Raw genomic sequence first — 16,309 nt, forward strand, 5'->3', positions numbered from 1 at the left:
TATGTACTTGAAAATACATTATTTCTGTGCAATAAAATAACAAACCCCAAACATTGAGATGTAAAAAGATTGTCGATTCTCCAGGAACGTCTCTGGAAAAAAATCGATTGCTTTCTTGACTACGTTTATTTTTGTTTACATCTATGGTTTAATCTTTATAAGAATTTATAAAGTAAATAAAAGCGTCCTGGTCTTGGATGTGGCGAGTTTTACTTTCAAGAAACTTCTTTTAAAAGAAACCTTAATCTTGTTAGTTTAAAAATAGTGAGAAAATACAGAAACATTCTCTCAAAAATGTTAAAGGTAACTCGACAAACTACGAACATTTATTTTGAAATTTGTACACGTACTTGACATGCTACAATAACATTGTTAATATTTTTTCTCGGTGGTTACGCTTTAAAATAGTTCATAAGGGTATCAACTACCATTTAAAATTCACGAGGTGTGTGAATAAAAAATAGAAAGAAAATACAAAACGGAATCAACGGTTAACTGTAGAAATCAGATCTAGAAGCAAATGCTGAAGAGCACGGTGTGTTGAATAAATGCTTCTGCAACCTAGGAAAACGCAAATAATAATTGGATATCAAATCTGGTTATAATGGAGGGTGACTTTAAATTTGCCATCTGAACAATCTCGACAATTTATGCGTTACTTCAGCAGATTGTCATGCAAGAAGATGACATACTCACTCAATATACACAGTTGTTTACCTCAGGTGGCTTCGAGTCAAAATAATACAACAAGCTTCCGGGATTTGACTGGTAATGTGGAATATGTTAAATAAAGGTGGCGTCCCATTGAGTTTTATAACTGTGCATATTTCAATTAATCTACAATTGCTACATTCATACCACACTCTGTCTACATCAGCGCCATTCTGGAAGGCTTTTGAGCTGTTACTCATTGTATTCAGCTGAACACTTTTTTAACTTTTCTCCTATATGAAATATTCTTCCTTACTCTACCCTCCTTACAGCAAATGAAAACACTATAGCTTTCATTGCTGGAGAGCAAACCAGAATTTGAACACACTTACATGCGAAGAAGGCTCAGTGTATAATAAGAGACCGAGGTGCTGCATATATATCTGCACCGTACGAATCAAATATTTTCTTATCACGACCAACACTAATGAGATAATTACATATTAAATGGTAACTTCACATCTAAATATTATTCTTGTGACTAGTCTATGTCTTGCGCTCTTACTTTCGAATTATATATTTTAACACTACCTTCTATGAGTTAATTTCAGTATTTTGCGAGTATTAGAATGAATTTTGCATCAAAATTATCGTAACTTTTTGTAACTTGTTAGTATTCAACTTATTGTAATGTGAAAGTAATGTAAAAATAAAATAATAACTTCAAAACCAGTAGGTCAATATATTAATTCATCGTATGTTTGAGATCGTGAGTTAAAATGAGATTTGAAAGACGGCTATTTTTCAATATAATTTAAAATATTTATCGATAAAATTAAATTTTCTTTTTCTCTTGGAGCTATTCATTTAGAAATTAGAGCATACTATATATGAATAAAAAGAGGGAAATATATCACTTTAGGCTTCGTAAATAAGAAGAAATTTAAAGTTGAAATGTTGGTCTACCTGCATATAACCATAATTGAAAAATAAATTTGACGTTTTGAAATAGCGGTAAAAACGTAAATATTTATTTAATAATAAGTAAGCTCAATTATCACCTTTAAGTACAATGCCAACAATTAAAATAGACCATATAGTTAGTTTCAGTAGTGAGGATTCGGTAAGTATGTAACTAGTTATCGAAAGTCAAATATTCTACTACAATTTTTAGGTTCATGTAGCACATAATATTTTATCTACCGATTCCAATAAAAAATGGAAATGTCAGTTACCAGGAGAAAAACAAGCTATTGTAGTTCTGCAGCTGGAAAAAGCAAGTCAGATAACAGCAATCGACATAGGCAATGAACACTCCGCATATGTTGAGGTCCATGTGTCTCGTTCAAGTAATAACGATGATTTCAAAGTAGGTATATAAACTTAACAGCCAACGAAATGACTAATTATATTTTATAGGTTCTTTTGGCTAATTCATCATTCATGAGTGCTTTAGAAGCAAGGCAAAGTCAGAATGTTAATAAAGTAAGAATGTTTACTAAAGATCAACTTTCCAAACCAGAATGTAATGAAAAATGGGATAGAGTAAAAATTATTTGTAGCCAGCCATTTAACAGGCACGTTCAGTTTGGCCTTTCATTCATCACACTACATTCGAATGAAACTAAAGAGGAATCATGTAAACTAAATAATTTTGGCAAGTTTTTAATCAGACCACAATCACCAGATAACCTCTCTATTGGCTCTTTATTTGCAAAGCGAAAAGAACTAAAACTTGAGGAGAAGAAAACTACAGGTAAATCATGTTTTCTATAGGTAAATAAAGATACTCATAATTATAAACTATGCTTACTAAATTATCACCCCATTAAAATTTTTACTATCTGACATATGTATTGATATTCAAATTCTTTTCGTCTCAGTCACCTTTTCATATAGTATTGGAAAGCATTGTGGAAGAAAACGTCATTTAAAATGTTTAGAGAAGGAATCAACAGGGAAAAAATGACCATATCTGGGATATGCCTCCAAAAATATTGAAAAAGTTTAGCTTTAACATAAAACTTACCTCAATACTAAGCTGTAGAAGCAAATGGAATCAGAACATTATACAAGAAATTAACACAAATGCCATCAAATAGTATACAAATGGCTCCAAAAAAAAACAGACAAAACAGAAATATATGCAATTGAAAAATATTTCAGTTCAATCTACATGGGAATTATTGAGAATTATCATCCTGTCATATAGCCAGCAGCCATTAGAGCTCTAAGATCCAATAGCATAAAATGCAAACTGGCTTGAAAACACCTGAACATTCTAAATGAGCTAGTCAAGAAAAATGAAGTTACCCTGCAATTGATTTCAGGACACACTGGTGTAAAGGAAAAAAGAAATGACTGACAGTCTCGCTAAAATAGGGGCAGATAGATAAACCCATCATAGGACCTGAACCCTTTTGCAGCTGCATAACAATAGAAAAAGCACTGAAAAAGAAGGAAGATAAGAGTAAAACCAGTTAATGGGAAAATCTACAAGGGTTGAGACAGGCAAAGGCACTCCTATCTTGTCGGGATACTGTTTACCTCAATAGACACCTAAAGATGCTAGACTTACCAGAGAATAAAGAGTGCAAATTTTGTTCCCATTGAAATTTCTAAAAATAGTGGGATTAATAGATCAGCTGTAAACACTGAGGATCCCCAGTACTATATCAAGAAAGGTGGACAAATCATTTTACAAATTTTCTTGGTTTATCCAACTTATTTTTCAATGATTATTTCTCATTAATTATAATTATTCTAATTATAATATTTCCATCGATAATCATATTTTTGATTTCAATAAATAAAGTTATATATTTTATTGTAGCGGCAGCAGCAATAAGAGATGCTACATCAACAGCACATTTGGCTCTGTATGGGTCTCCAACTTGCAAACCAAAATTAATAAACAAAGATCCAATTTTAACACCCAATAAAAATCCAGCCAAAAATAGTACTGACTGTACTCCCAAAGATAGGAATAGAAAGGAATTATTCTACACTGAAGATGATGAGGAAAATAATGATAATATAATGAAAAAAGGAGAACTTAGAGACAAAGATGATGAATTGGATGGAAGGAAACGGAAAAATATTTGGGGCCTAGATATAGACGATGATTCTAAAACTAAGAAGATAAAGAAAAATAGTGATGAAAAGAATGGCAAAAAAGAAAAAGTGGCAAATAAGCAAGATGTTGATAAGAAAAATACTACCAAAACTTCCATTAAAAAAAATGTAGGTAGTCCGACAATCCAAAAAGGGATCAAATCAAATGATGACAGACAAAATATAAAACTCAAAAAACCTAAGCCAATGAAACCTTTTCATGAATTACTGCAAGGAATTGTAATTGTAATTAGTGGAATTCAAAATCCTGATAGGGCCAACATAAGAACCATGGCTTTATCTATGGGTGCTAAGTATAAACCAGATTGGGATGGATCTTGTACACACTTAATGTAAGTAAATATTAATTATTAATATTTTTTAAAAATCTTGTTTTCACATGCAACATTAATAACCTATATTTGGCTTTTTTTGCTTATAACTCAGGAGTAAGTTTTTTAAAAATATCTGAAAAATTATGTCACACTGAAGGCTTGAACCTCAAATCAAGTTACAATTTTCCTCGTAGTGACTTTATACACTTTTCAGCATATCCCGGATATGATATTTCAAAATATATCTAAATAATTGTTGAAACTAATGTTCCTTAAAAATTTCTTTAAATGAAAATTATATCGTTTCATCTTTCCTGCCTTAAATACTAATATAATCATTGACTTTTCTTATCTTTCAGTTTCAAAGTTTGATTGTTGTTTTCTTTCAAAATTTTGTTAATTCTATTGTATTTTGTCTTCTTTTTAAATCGGTGTTTCATTTCTCTCATCTCTTTATGTACTTTATTTTCTACATTTATACCCACTTTTCTCCATCTAACAACTTTCATTTTTTATCTCAATTTTCTCATTATTTTGTCCTCCAAACTCTTTTTATGGTTTTCCATTTCCAACCATTTAAATTCTATGACCTGTACCATTTTATTCTCCTCTATTTTTATGTTTAAATTCAGTTTCATCTTGTACTTTTTATATTTATTTTCCATTATAAATGTTCTTCAGGTTCATTTTAATAAAAAGTGTGTTTTATAAACACAATTTTTTACGTTTTTGGATTAACAAATTATTATTTGTTTGATAAATACCAAAAAATTCACACGGAAACGTTCAAATGTTTCTATAAAACACATAAGTTATTAAAATAAAACTAAAATCAAGAGTTTTCAAGAAAAAAAACTTAAATATGTACATAAATGTCAACACAACCGCTGTTCTTTAATATCACATGGTAGTAATTATTCTTATAGCAAAACAATTATTATTTACATAGATGTGCTTTTCCCAATACCCCCAAATTCAATCAAGTGAAAGGCAAAGGAAAAATTGTGAAAAAATCTTGGATAGAAACTTGCTATAAGGAAAGAAAAAAACTTCCTTGGAGGAGGTTTGCTATGGATAAAAATGACTTGGACAAAAATGAAAGTGAAGATGAAATTTTTGAATTGATTGATTTACCTTTGAATTCCATTAAAAGATATCAAAACGAAGGTTCAGACGATAATGAAAAGTAAGTATTCATTTTCCAATATTACCCCTTCAATTCAGCCCATAAAACAGCCTCTAATACGGAAAATCCAGACTCCATCTCTATCTTCTTCAGCCAAATTTAGTATTCCTTTTTATTTTCTTTTTTAAAAGGTGGTTTTAAAAAGCTATGCATCCTTTAAGATCTGTCAAATGTTTTTGATTGACTATTTCCTTCGAAAAATTTAAGCCAACCAAAAAGCTGTAATATTTTATGTTTACCTAGCAACGATCAAATTTCAGCGATAATACTGCACTAGTGCAAATTATCGATAATTTGCACTAGTGCCAAATTTTCGTCTAGGATGTAAACTCATTTTGAAATATTTTTTCACCAACAAAACTGTTGTCAATAAGTTACCGTAGATACCAATTCAATGCCAATATGATGATCGTCAACTACGGTATAATTTAAAGAATAACAAATTTTAAACACAGAATTAAGTTTATTTTAAATTAAATTTTTCTCAGGAAATAGTCTGCCAAAATGCCCTCTCGTGCATGTCAAATTGTCTCATAATTTCCTCTTGTGCGCATTCGCGCACTCGAGAAAATTAAATTATCGACAATTTGACATGCACTCGGGACATTAATATTGATAATTCTGATGCAGTCAAACATCTTACGTAACTGTACTTGAACCTTCGTTAAAAGTAACTGCTCTCAAACTACTTGGACAATTGTAGTTTAAAATTGATTGAATTGCAATTTTCCTAAAAATATTTCTTTATAGTATTAAAACAAATAAATGATTACTCAATAGATGGAGACATTTCTTTATATTTTCACTATATACGTCACATACTTTTTTAAACGCCTTTAGGCTAGGAGATTGGATTGGAATTATTTTCCAAGTTAGATTTTGTTCGTTTTTACCTTAAAAATGTTTTGTGTGGTTATTTATTTCCAACTAATTCAATTTGTAGTGCCGAAGGATCTGACACTGAAGAAAGAATAGCAAAAATATTAGCAAAGAAAAAAGATGATACTCCAATTAAAAAAGTAGTAATGCAAACTGCTGAAAAACAAATTGATAATAATGAAGAATATTTAAAAGATCTTAAGGATATGAAACTGAAAACATTAAGCACGAATGAAAGGAAGCAAAGAAATAAACATAAAAAAATCGTTACTAAAATATCTGATACTGAAGAAGAAGATAGTAACACTGATCTTTCTGATATAGAATCACTTGATGTATCTTACTCTCAAAGTGATAGACGGCTAGCAAGCCCAAAAGTATTAAGTGATTCTAAAAGTGAAATTTACGAAGCAGATACAGATGTAGAACTTGAGGTTCCCAATACATTCCAGAATAGAAGACTTTTAGATATTTTCCGAGGAGAGAAATTCTATGTGGACAAAACTTTTGACGAAAATACTTACAATGTTCTTCGTAAATATATACTGGCATATAATGGGTGAGATTCTTATTTATTATCACTATTACATAATTATTATAAAACAAAGTCCCTGCCGCGGATTTTCATGTGGTGGAAAGCTAATAAAATAAGGTATTAAATATTGACAACTGAATATATTAGTCATGTCAAGCATTTTATATTTGATGCACATAATTATAATCTTTAGCATCATATAATTTAAATGATAATATTAATAGTTACTGCAAAAAATTGATAGGTGTGAAAATGAATTCAAATGCGATTCGTACAATGATGACGATTCAATTATTTTAGTTTGTTTTAAATTGGAGTAGATGAACTAGGGCAAAAAGGGCAGTTTAACCGATTGTTCTATTATATACTCTATGTGGCCTTCGCTATTAATTGTCTCTCCCATTTGGAGATAGTCGATAAACAATATTTCAAGTGTGTCCCAAAATACTGAAGCCATAACCTTCCCAGCTGACTTAGTGGCTTTCGACGCCTCGGACATGATTCACCAGCTGCAGCCCAATCAGATGATGATCATTTTGATTTCGGAGTGACGTGATGGATCCATGTTTCATCCATTGTATCAGATCGACGAAAAAAATCTGATTTATTACATGTAAACATGGCCAAACACTGCTCTGAATCATCAACACGTTGTTGTTCTCATCCACTGTGAGTGAACGCACCACCCACTTTGAAAAAGCTTCCTAATGGTCAAATGTTCATGCATAATTGTAAACACATTACCATTTTTGATGTTTTCTGGAGTGACTACCTCAATTGGGCGACCAGAACGTTCACCATCATCATGGTCTGTATGACCAGGTTTGAATCCAGCAAACCAATAAGAAATGGTTCTATTTGATGGAGCTAAGTCCGGATAACACTTGTGAAGCCATTGCTGAGCTTGTACAATATTTTTTTCATCAAGAAGTAATGATAAATTAACACATGAAATTGTTTTGAATCTATGTTTTGAAAATAACAAAAGTAGCTCTACTTAAATGGTTGTCACTTCTGACTAATTGAAATATGAAATTTCACACATAGTCTTTTGAAAGTTGGTACTTCATAAACGTCATCTGGTTTTGACAATGGCAGCGCCATCTGTGTGTCAGTCACATGACTTATTGAGTGATATTATCATGCTTGATGTCACCTAATGAAAGCCAAATCATACATTTCCATGATGGGACGCTAGTAGTGTATATATCAAGTTTCCATTTAAAAATGTACTTTGCAATAATTAGTTTTAGTCCATGTAATCTGTTTCACTTTAACCTATAGCACTTTTATACTTTGATATCACGTTGTTCAGTAGGTGTGATAACATGTTCAGTTGACCATTTTTTTATTTATATTCATTGTTAATTATGTTTATTTTTAGAAAATGTGTAGATGATGTGGAAGATGACATTGATATTATTATTACAAATGAAGCCAATAGTGAAAACATGAAACAAGCTAATCAAAAAGCTAAATGTATTGACCAAAAGTGGATATTGAAAACCCATAGGAAACATAAATTGATACCTATGAATAATTTTGTTTTTTAATTGATTGTTAAGTTTTAATATTTTAATACAAAAATTGACATCTAATAAAGAAGTTTTATTTTATGATAAGTGCTAGTTTTAGTGCACAGCCTAAATGTATTGGAATTCTAAAATTCGGCGAAAACGCGACTCCTTTGATGTACGTTGGAAATACTCGAAATCAGTTTGATGTTTGTTTTATATAAGTTTTTTATTATAGCAGACGGTTCATTTACATTGTTTCTTTTGAACAACTTCTAAGAAGGTTTATTTATTTTCCACAACTCTTTGAGAATTCTTTTGCGATAAAAAGGAGTTTGTGTAGCGCAGTTAAGTTTGGTTTATAATAATGTAAGAGACAGTGTTTATTAATTCACCCCACAAATAGAAATAAATAAGAGAAACATTACAATATATATGTATATATCGGTGGTTTAGGTACTGAAATTGTTGACAATGTGATTAATTTGTTATGAAAACAAAGTTATTCGCTGTCAAATTGAGATTGTGAGTATAAATCATTAAATCAATGTTTGATTTATCAAAAGCTTGGAATGAAGTGGGAAAAATGATTTTGATTTTTCAGTGTTCTCTCTCAAATTCTTGTAAGAACCATTTATGCTTCTACACCAAAGTTTGGTTTGATTTTGGGAAAATTAGTTCAATTACTACTACTTATTTTGTTTTTGCTCATGTTCAGTTGATTTTGGGGATTCTGGTATAATTTAAACACAATGGTAAGTTTTATTCTAAATTTTAATATCTATGTAAAATTGATGAAATTTTGGTTAATGAATATTATGGAAATATAATAAAATTATAAATATCTGTGAATAGAAACAAATACTAACTACAAATTAGCCTCTGGTGTTAACAATTAAAATATATTTACTTAACAACAGGTGTCAGCCAGAAAGTCTGCATAATATGGATACTATTCTATATTTTTCAATAACAAACACAAAAAATACATTGTTTTACAACTAATTCCAACTTATACATTTTTTATAAAACTAGGATTGTCGCAAATAACATTCGGTTATATCTTATTAACACTAAAAATAAGAATTACAGTTAAAACCGTTTATGAGGACATCATTTATTAAACCATATCAATCAAAAGCAAAGGTTCACTACATAACTTTCAAGGACCAGCCCAGCAGTATTTTAAATAATTTGAGTTAGAGTAATTACTTTGATTCAGTATAATAGTTAATCACAGTAAAGTGGTTTTAGGTTTTCTGTGATTTTTATAAATAAAATACAGTTGTATGTAGTGAATCAAAGCTTCCTTCTTCATTTCTCTTAAGTGAGTTTGTTACTTATTTGTAGAAAAAATACACGTGTTATGTAAAACTTATTTTCAATGAATGCTTCACATGTGGGAAATTGTGATAATATGTGGTGAAAAACAAACATGAGCACAACAGATGTGTTAGCACGAGAAAATTCTGTACAACCAAAAATAAGTACTCCCTTGGATGTCATTATAACAAATTTTAACTGTATTGCAAAAAACATCTTAATACTAGTGAAAAACATAAAAGATGACACACATTTTGTTTGACATAAATTTTTGTATATATTCTCTAAATGAAAAATTATCACAAGATCCTGACTTTACCTGCTTCTCCCTCAATATTGAATTGCTATTACGTTTTCTCCTCTTTTTCTTTATTATATTTTTCCAGCTCTCTCAAAAATTGAGCTTTTGGTTTCATAACATTTGGTCGATCACCCCGACATTTTGGACAATACCATTTGCCTTTTGGTTTTGTAGTCAATGTTACACATGAAAAGTGAAACCATTCTATAGGACACAAATCATTATCACACATTATCATTTCTCCATAAGATATTTGGTCACAAAGACAATAAGTAGGTTCGTCTGGATCGATAGCAGGCTCTTCATCTCTTGGAGGTGATTCTTCTTTTTGCACTTGAGTGTTTTGTCGAGACTTTCGTTTTTTCTTTTTGCCTTAAAAATGATATTGTATATTATTATAAATTAGTTTATACAAAAATATATTCTAAATATATAGTAGAAATAAATTTATATATCTCTGCCTGATATTTCCACTTACTTGTTGTTGTTTTCTTTTGTTGAACAGTACTAGTAGGAGTAGCTGCTGGTACTTGACTCCTGAGAACATGTTCAATTGGTAAAGCATCATTACTTTCTGCACCTGTATAAGTATCATGCCTTGTTCTTCTAGCACGCTTAGTGGGTCTCTCATTACCAGCTGAATTATTATTATTATTACTGCCTGTGTTATTCCCATTATTGTTATTTGTAGGAGTGCTAGTAATTGGAGTTTGTTGCTCTTTAACTTCGATTTGGGCTTGTTCTTCTTTACCAAAATCTTTAATTAATAAATTGTGTAATTAAAGAAGTTGAACTATTTTTTATTATTATAAACATATATAAATATCACAAGCAACTTAATGAAAATACCGGAAAGATAATGTATAAAAGATTTACCTAAATTTTTGAAATCCTGGTCCAATAACCTAGTTTTGATTTCTATTTTGTCCAAGATTGTCTGTAGCAGACTCATTTTCTCATCACCTAATTCTTGTGCTGCTATCAGAGCTTGTTGCATTCTGGTAAAGCTTTTTGCCTTCTTAGCAGGATTTTCATTTCCAATACTTTTAAAATTTTCTGTTTGGATAGCTACTTCTCTGACACGAGCTAAGTAAATATAAAAATTTGTTATATGGCTGGTGAACTTTCACAATGAACTTTATTAAATTATTGTAACAAATAAAAACAAATTAAATTAATACTCTCTTGATTCAAATTTATATTATCAATAAAGATTCAATAATATTAATGTGTTCAATTATTAAAAATAAAATAAAGGATCAAATTAACAACTTTAGCCAATAATAAATAAAATCATATTTGCTCTGGCATATGGACAAAAAGTTAAATGTAAATAAAATAGTTAGCCTGAATATTTAACATCCGTATTCTAAATTATGAATATTTTTCTCTAGATTTACATTATATCAATTTTATCAAAGCTATCAAAATACCAATTATAAACAAATGCAAGTTTCAGATAATTCAAAGGAATCAATTATAACAGATAATGTATACAACAATATTATATATTGAATGTGCGATATCTGCTATGATAGTACGAGCAGAAAAAATGTAAGGTAGTTGAAAAAAACCTTATAGGATAGAGTTAAAGTAATTTTCTTACCTAAATAATATACATCCAACTCCCTCATTCTTGAAATGAGCCGTTGTAATTCGTCTGGAAGATTTTCTACACAGTCCAAATAATTTTCTACGTACGTAGCTGAATATACAGCCTCTACTGAGACTTGGTTCAGCATATTTATATATATGTACGTTTAAAATAATCAAATTATAGAAAAATTACATTTCAAAACTCAATAACGCCTGCCATTTTTTGATTAATGTTTACTCTGTCACAAAATTGAAAATCACTATTGCCAATGAAAATATGGCATTAAGCAAGAAAATGAAACATAACGTGGAATACAAAATTTTGAGACTCTTTGCATTTCAACTTCATCCTAACTTTTCTATTTTCTAGTATTTCCCCAATAACAAGATGTATGAACTTCAGTTGATATTTATTCTCAATGGTTATTTTTTTAACCAGATCATTTAGATTGTTGATAGTAAAAAGTTTTGCATGTAAATATTTTGCTGATAAAATTATTAAAGCTTTTCACTTGACTTGTAATAACAATATTTCCAGCACAAAAGTAGAGATTATGTTTAAAAAAAGGCAACTTCAAATTTTACGAGTTGAATACCTCAAATTTTTTGTTATGTTGGTATACATGCTCTTAACATGATATGCTGACATATCTAAAATTACTCTTCTGTGGACTGTCCTATATCCACAGAACATATCCAATCTTAGGTTATGTTCTGTCTATATCTATGTGTAGCAGGTAAAAATTTTGAAGAATTAATTAAATTTTAACAAATTAAATGAATTTATCTCAAATTACTTTAGCTAAATTATGAATCTATAAAAAACAAATGTATTGTTTCAAAGTCAACAATAACTTTCTCAACGTGATGGATTGTCGAATTCCAACAACTCAGTGCCGTAACGTAATTTTGAATGAATAAATGAAAATGTGTTTAACTAAAAAATAATTACTCCATCAATAAATTGAATTATAGATTCATATCTATAGAAAAGGTATGTATTTATTGTTTGAACATGAAGCATAACTCTCATCGTAAAATTTGACTCATTGCCCAAGCTCATTGTGAATGATTAATTATAATCTTTTATGGTAAATTAAAAAAAACTTCTTGGCAATGATCGCTTTTACTCGATATATGAAATGGCTATTGAAAATGCAATCCGGATCACATAAACATAGATAAATAAATCAATGCAAAAAACTTGAGTAATAAAAATAATAGATTTTGGTAGGTTGTTTTAAAGTTCAAATTTTCATCGAAAATATAACACGACATTCGGAAATCTAATTAACATCATTTAGAATTAAGATCCGCAATCTGTTGATCCACTACCATAGTTCCTTAAAATTCGTATAATCAATGTTATACAGGTTTGTTAAAATTGATCACGCCACTTGATATTTCCCTTATATAATATAGGCGTTATATATAAACGATCTTATTATTAACATTATTCTACGTTTTGTAAGTTTTAAAATGACACCTTTTATTTAAAGATGGACTTGATAAATACCAACCATACCTCTCCTCCATTAAACATTCGGATTTTTTTTAATGAAATTCAAGTTACTGCATATTATTAATATAAAATAAAGCAGAAGCATATCATCTCTGTTTTTGAATTTTGGTGGAATATTTTGATAAAGGATGTCTAGACTTTTTTATTGTGGAGGTAAAATATAAGGCCTGTAATGAGGTTTTTCAAATGGGTTTTCCGGCACTTTCGATCACTTCTTACGAGGGTTTTCCAGCCTGCAAAACTTCTTGCGCTATTTCACCGGTCTTATTTGAAGTTTAAACCCCACGTAACAAATGGTTTCACGCGCGTACGTTATGAGATTATGAGGACCTATGCTGACCTTAAGAAGTGACGTTAGGTGATGTACTAAGTTGGGGCCGCCAGTTTACAAGCTTAAATGGCACGCATCTTATCGACCCTGTTCATTGTAGCCAGCTCTGGGACTAATAGAAACAGAACAGCACCGAATACTCCCTTGACACGAACAGGTTTCGAAAGGTTTTTATCGGGTGTAAGCTCGAGTTAACTTACATTTAATTAAAAAAAAACACTATTGATATTGCCTTTTAATACTAAAGAATTCAAAATATTTGTTTTCGTTTTCTCTTATCTACGGGAAAATAGCGTAGAATACTTCAAATTGTTGCCGCAAAGTAATAATAAGATGCACCCAATGCATCTTTATATTACTTCTTCGTTTTTCCATTCTTCTATACCGAACAAATATCGCCATTATTTTCATTCGTTTCCGGTTTCTATCGAAAACGATCCGAACCTAACGGAACTGCATACGTATGAAACAGGCCTTAGTATGTACTACACTTTGTTGGATTTGATGATGAGACAAATAGTGTAATTATCCAAAAGAGGGTTGTAATAGACAATCAATAGGGTATTGGACTGTAGTGAAAAATAAATTGATTTTTGTCCATCGTTAACACTCTCAAAAATTCCCAAACATTTTTTCCCATTGTTGTTGAAAACGATAATATTATGTAAATAAGATTTTTCTTGTGATCAGAAATAGACGGTACGTAAATCAGCTGCGATTGACGTTACTACATATTTTTATACCTTTTGGTTCAACTTTTTTGCTTTATGGGATGGTAAAATGAGATTGGTCCCACTACTTCCTATTAAGTAATATTCCTTGAAACTATAAATACGTAAGAAGGTAGGAGAAGCAGATGATGCTTACGAGATTAAAAAGGAGCCAAAAAAAAAAAAAACGTATACATCTGTATATAACCTAACCATTGGGGACTGTAGTGCTTCCACTGATACTCAAAAATGTTTTATGTGGCACGAAGCGATTGGTGGCAGATGTTCCCAACAAATTGCTTCCTGTGTATTTAAAAAAAAAATACGAGTTTACGCGATACCATTCACTACATTTCAACATATTCCGAAATTATGTTTAGGACGCAAGAGGACGGCAAATAATACAATGTAACCTTAGGGAATAATCTTTTAAAAAAGAGAGACCTTCTTTCAATGCTCACATTGATAGACAACGATTGCCATTATTTTTACCAAAATCTGTCCACCACTGATGAAACCTCAGTTGAATTTGAGGACAACCAGAACTTCATTAGAATATATTTTCAAGTAGATTTTTGTATTTTTCTGGATTAAGAAGTTTAAGGATTCGAGTTTACAATATTTCTCATGACTTTTCACTTTCCTGGAAAAATGCAATATCAGATATGTGTCCTAAAATCAAAGTTCTATGGAAATCCAAAAAAAATGTTTGCGTATCTTACTAAGTTGGAATTTCTGGACACATTGGTGATATTCATACTGAATACACTGTTTACACCACCACTACACCAACACTTACAATCACATTGCCTTAGGCGCGCTTCGATAACCAAGTTATCGTCTTCAGAGACTGAAGGTAAACTGTTTACTGGTACATCGAGTGAAAGTGAGCGACAATGAAGTGCTGTAGAACGAATGGAATACCAGGCAAGAAAATGAAGAAAAAAACATTGGAATTGAGGGAATACAGCCATCAGAAGGAATATAAATAGACTGTACAAATTACGAAACATGAAATTATACAGGAACAAAGTGGAATAAATCCGGATATGAACATATGGCAATGCTGATATAATTGCGCGTCGGACCAATCGTTACAGCGGAAAAATCAAAAAGTTGGAAGGATCTTGACAGGTCAGAGTTCATACTGAGCACACTGTTTAAATTATCACTACACCAACACTCACATCCTCACTGTCTGATGCGAGTTCCGGGAACCAAGCTATTGTCTTCAGAAACTGAATTTCGATAACCAAGTTATCGTCTTCAGAGATTGAAGATAAACTGTTCACCTCCAGTCTCTGAAAACAATAATTTGGGTATCGAAACGCGCGTCAGACAGTGTAATTGTGAGTGTTAGTGTACACAGAGTGTTCAGTTTGCATATCTTGCAATTTCAATAAAGTTTTTGTGAAGCAAAACAAAATTATATCAATAAGTTTCACTTATGATTTATGACGAGTTATTTAACATTAAAATGGTTCTCCTGCAAAACAAAAATAATATGACATCTGGATTTGCCACCTAATACAAAAATAGTGAAAGTCCGATGCGGTCCGAGTAAAGCTATTTTGGTTGTCAGTAATTTTGTTTCCTTGTAGTTACATAATATTTATTATAGTTAGAAAAATAAATAAAACAATTTACACTTACATCAAACTGATCTTCACAAATATAAATTGGAGTGTCTGTATCTCATCCAAGTTGTAATCACTTTTTTCGTTAATTTATTGCTGAAGGACATTGAGGCACTATTTACCATTACAACACTAAACAATGTCCTTAAATGTTTACAAGCTTACTATGTACTGACGTCGGTACACCACCACATTGGTAATGAGCGTTGTAGCGGGAAGATTAAATCGAAAATTCAAAAACTCAATTTTAAATGTGTTATAACTTTTCTGGCTAATGCTTCGACGAATATTTGATTACACCTTCTCCGAAAAAGGGGACGTTCATCAACCTTTTTGTCGATATCAACATCGCTAATGGCTCGCAATTCCAAGGTTTCAAGGTTTTCACATTTCTTCAGAGCGGCTTAACAATCTCTCTTTCGGAGTCTCTCAACTAAACTGAAGACAACACCAGCGAGCGCCGATATTTGGTTGGGTTCTCCAGTAGATGGTATCTGGGGCAATCTTCAATTCCAACAGCGAACCACTAGTCAAGTATCGTGGTTGACGATATGAAATAAACGTAGTAACTATTAGATTATGAATAAAAATTCAGAGTCGATGACGAATCAATGAACTCCATATTTATGTTAAGTGTAGTTTCGAATGTATTTTGAGTTTCACGAATTCAATAAT

The 16,309-nt window shown here is 30.9% G+C and overlaps 2 protein-coding genes across 2 annotated transcripts; one reads left to right on the forward strand and one right to left on the reverse strand.

The window, feature by feature from the left end:
* Positions 1-1,619: 1,619 nt before the first annotated feature.
* LOC130901940 (DNA repair protein XRCC1) lies at positions 1,620-8,302 on the forward strand. Its single transcript, XM_057813651.1, has 7 exons — positions 1,620-1,774; positions 1,826-2,020; positions 2,071-2,407; positions 3,485-4,118; positions 5,050-5,286; positions 6,230-6,724; positions 8,085-8,302. Exons 1-7 carry the CDS (start codon positions 1,724-1,726, stop codon positions 8,251-8,253), a joined length of 2,118 nt encoding a protein of 705 aa, XP_057669634.1. The 5' UTR covers positions 1,620-1,723; the 3' UTR covers positions 8,254-8,302.
* Positions 8,303-8,970: 668 nt separating this feature from the next.
* Positions 8,971-11,719, reverse strand: LOC130901944 (inhibitor of growth protein 1). The gene is made up of 4 exons (XM_057813659.1): positions 11,445-11,719; positions 10,715-10,924; positions 10,317-10,595; positions 8,971-10,210 (listed from the first exon to the last, which is right to left on the reverse strand). The coding sequence occupies exons 1-4, from the start codon at positions 11,578-11,580 to the stop codon at positions 9,885-9,887; spliced, it is 951 nt and encodes a 316-aa protein (XP_057669642.1). The 5' UTR covers positions 11,581-11,719; the 3' UTR covers positions 8,971-9,884.
* Positions 11,720-16,309: the final 4,590 nt, after the last annotated feature.

Source organism: Diorhabda carinulata, chromosome X (assembly GCF_026250575.1).
Source record: "Diorhabda carinulata isolate Delta chromosome X, icDioCari1.1, whole genome shotgun sequence".
NCBI lineage: Eukaryota > Metazoa > Arthropoda > Insecta > Coleoptera > Chrysomelidae > Diorhabda > Diorhabda carinulata.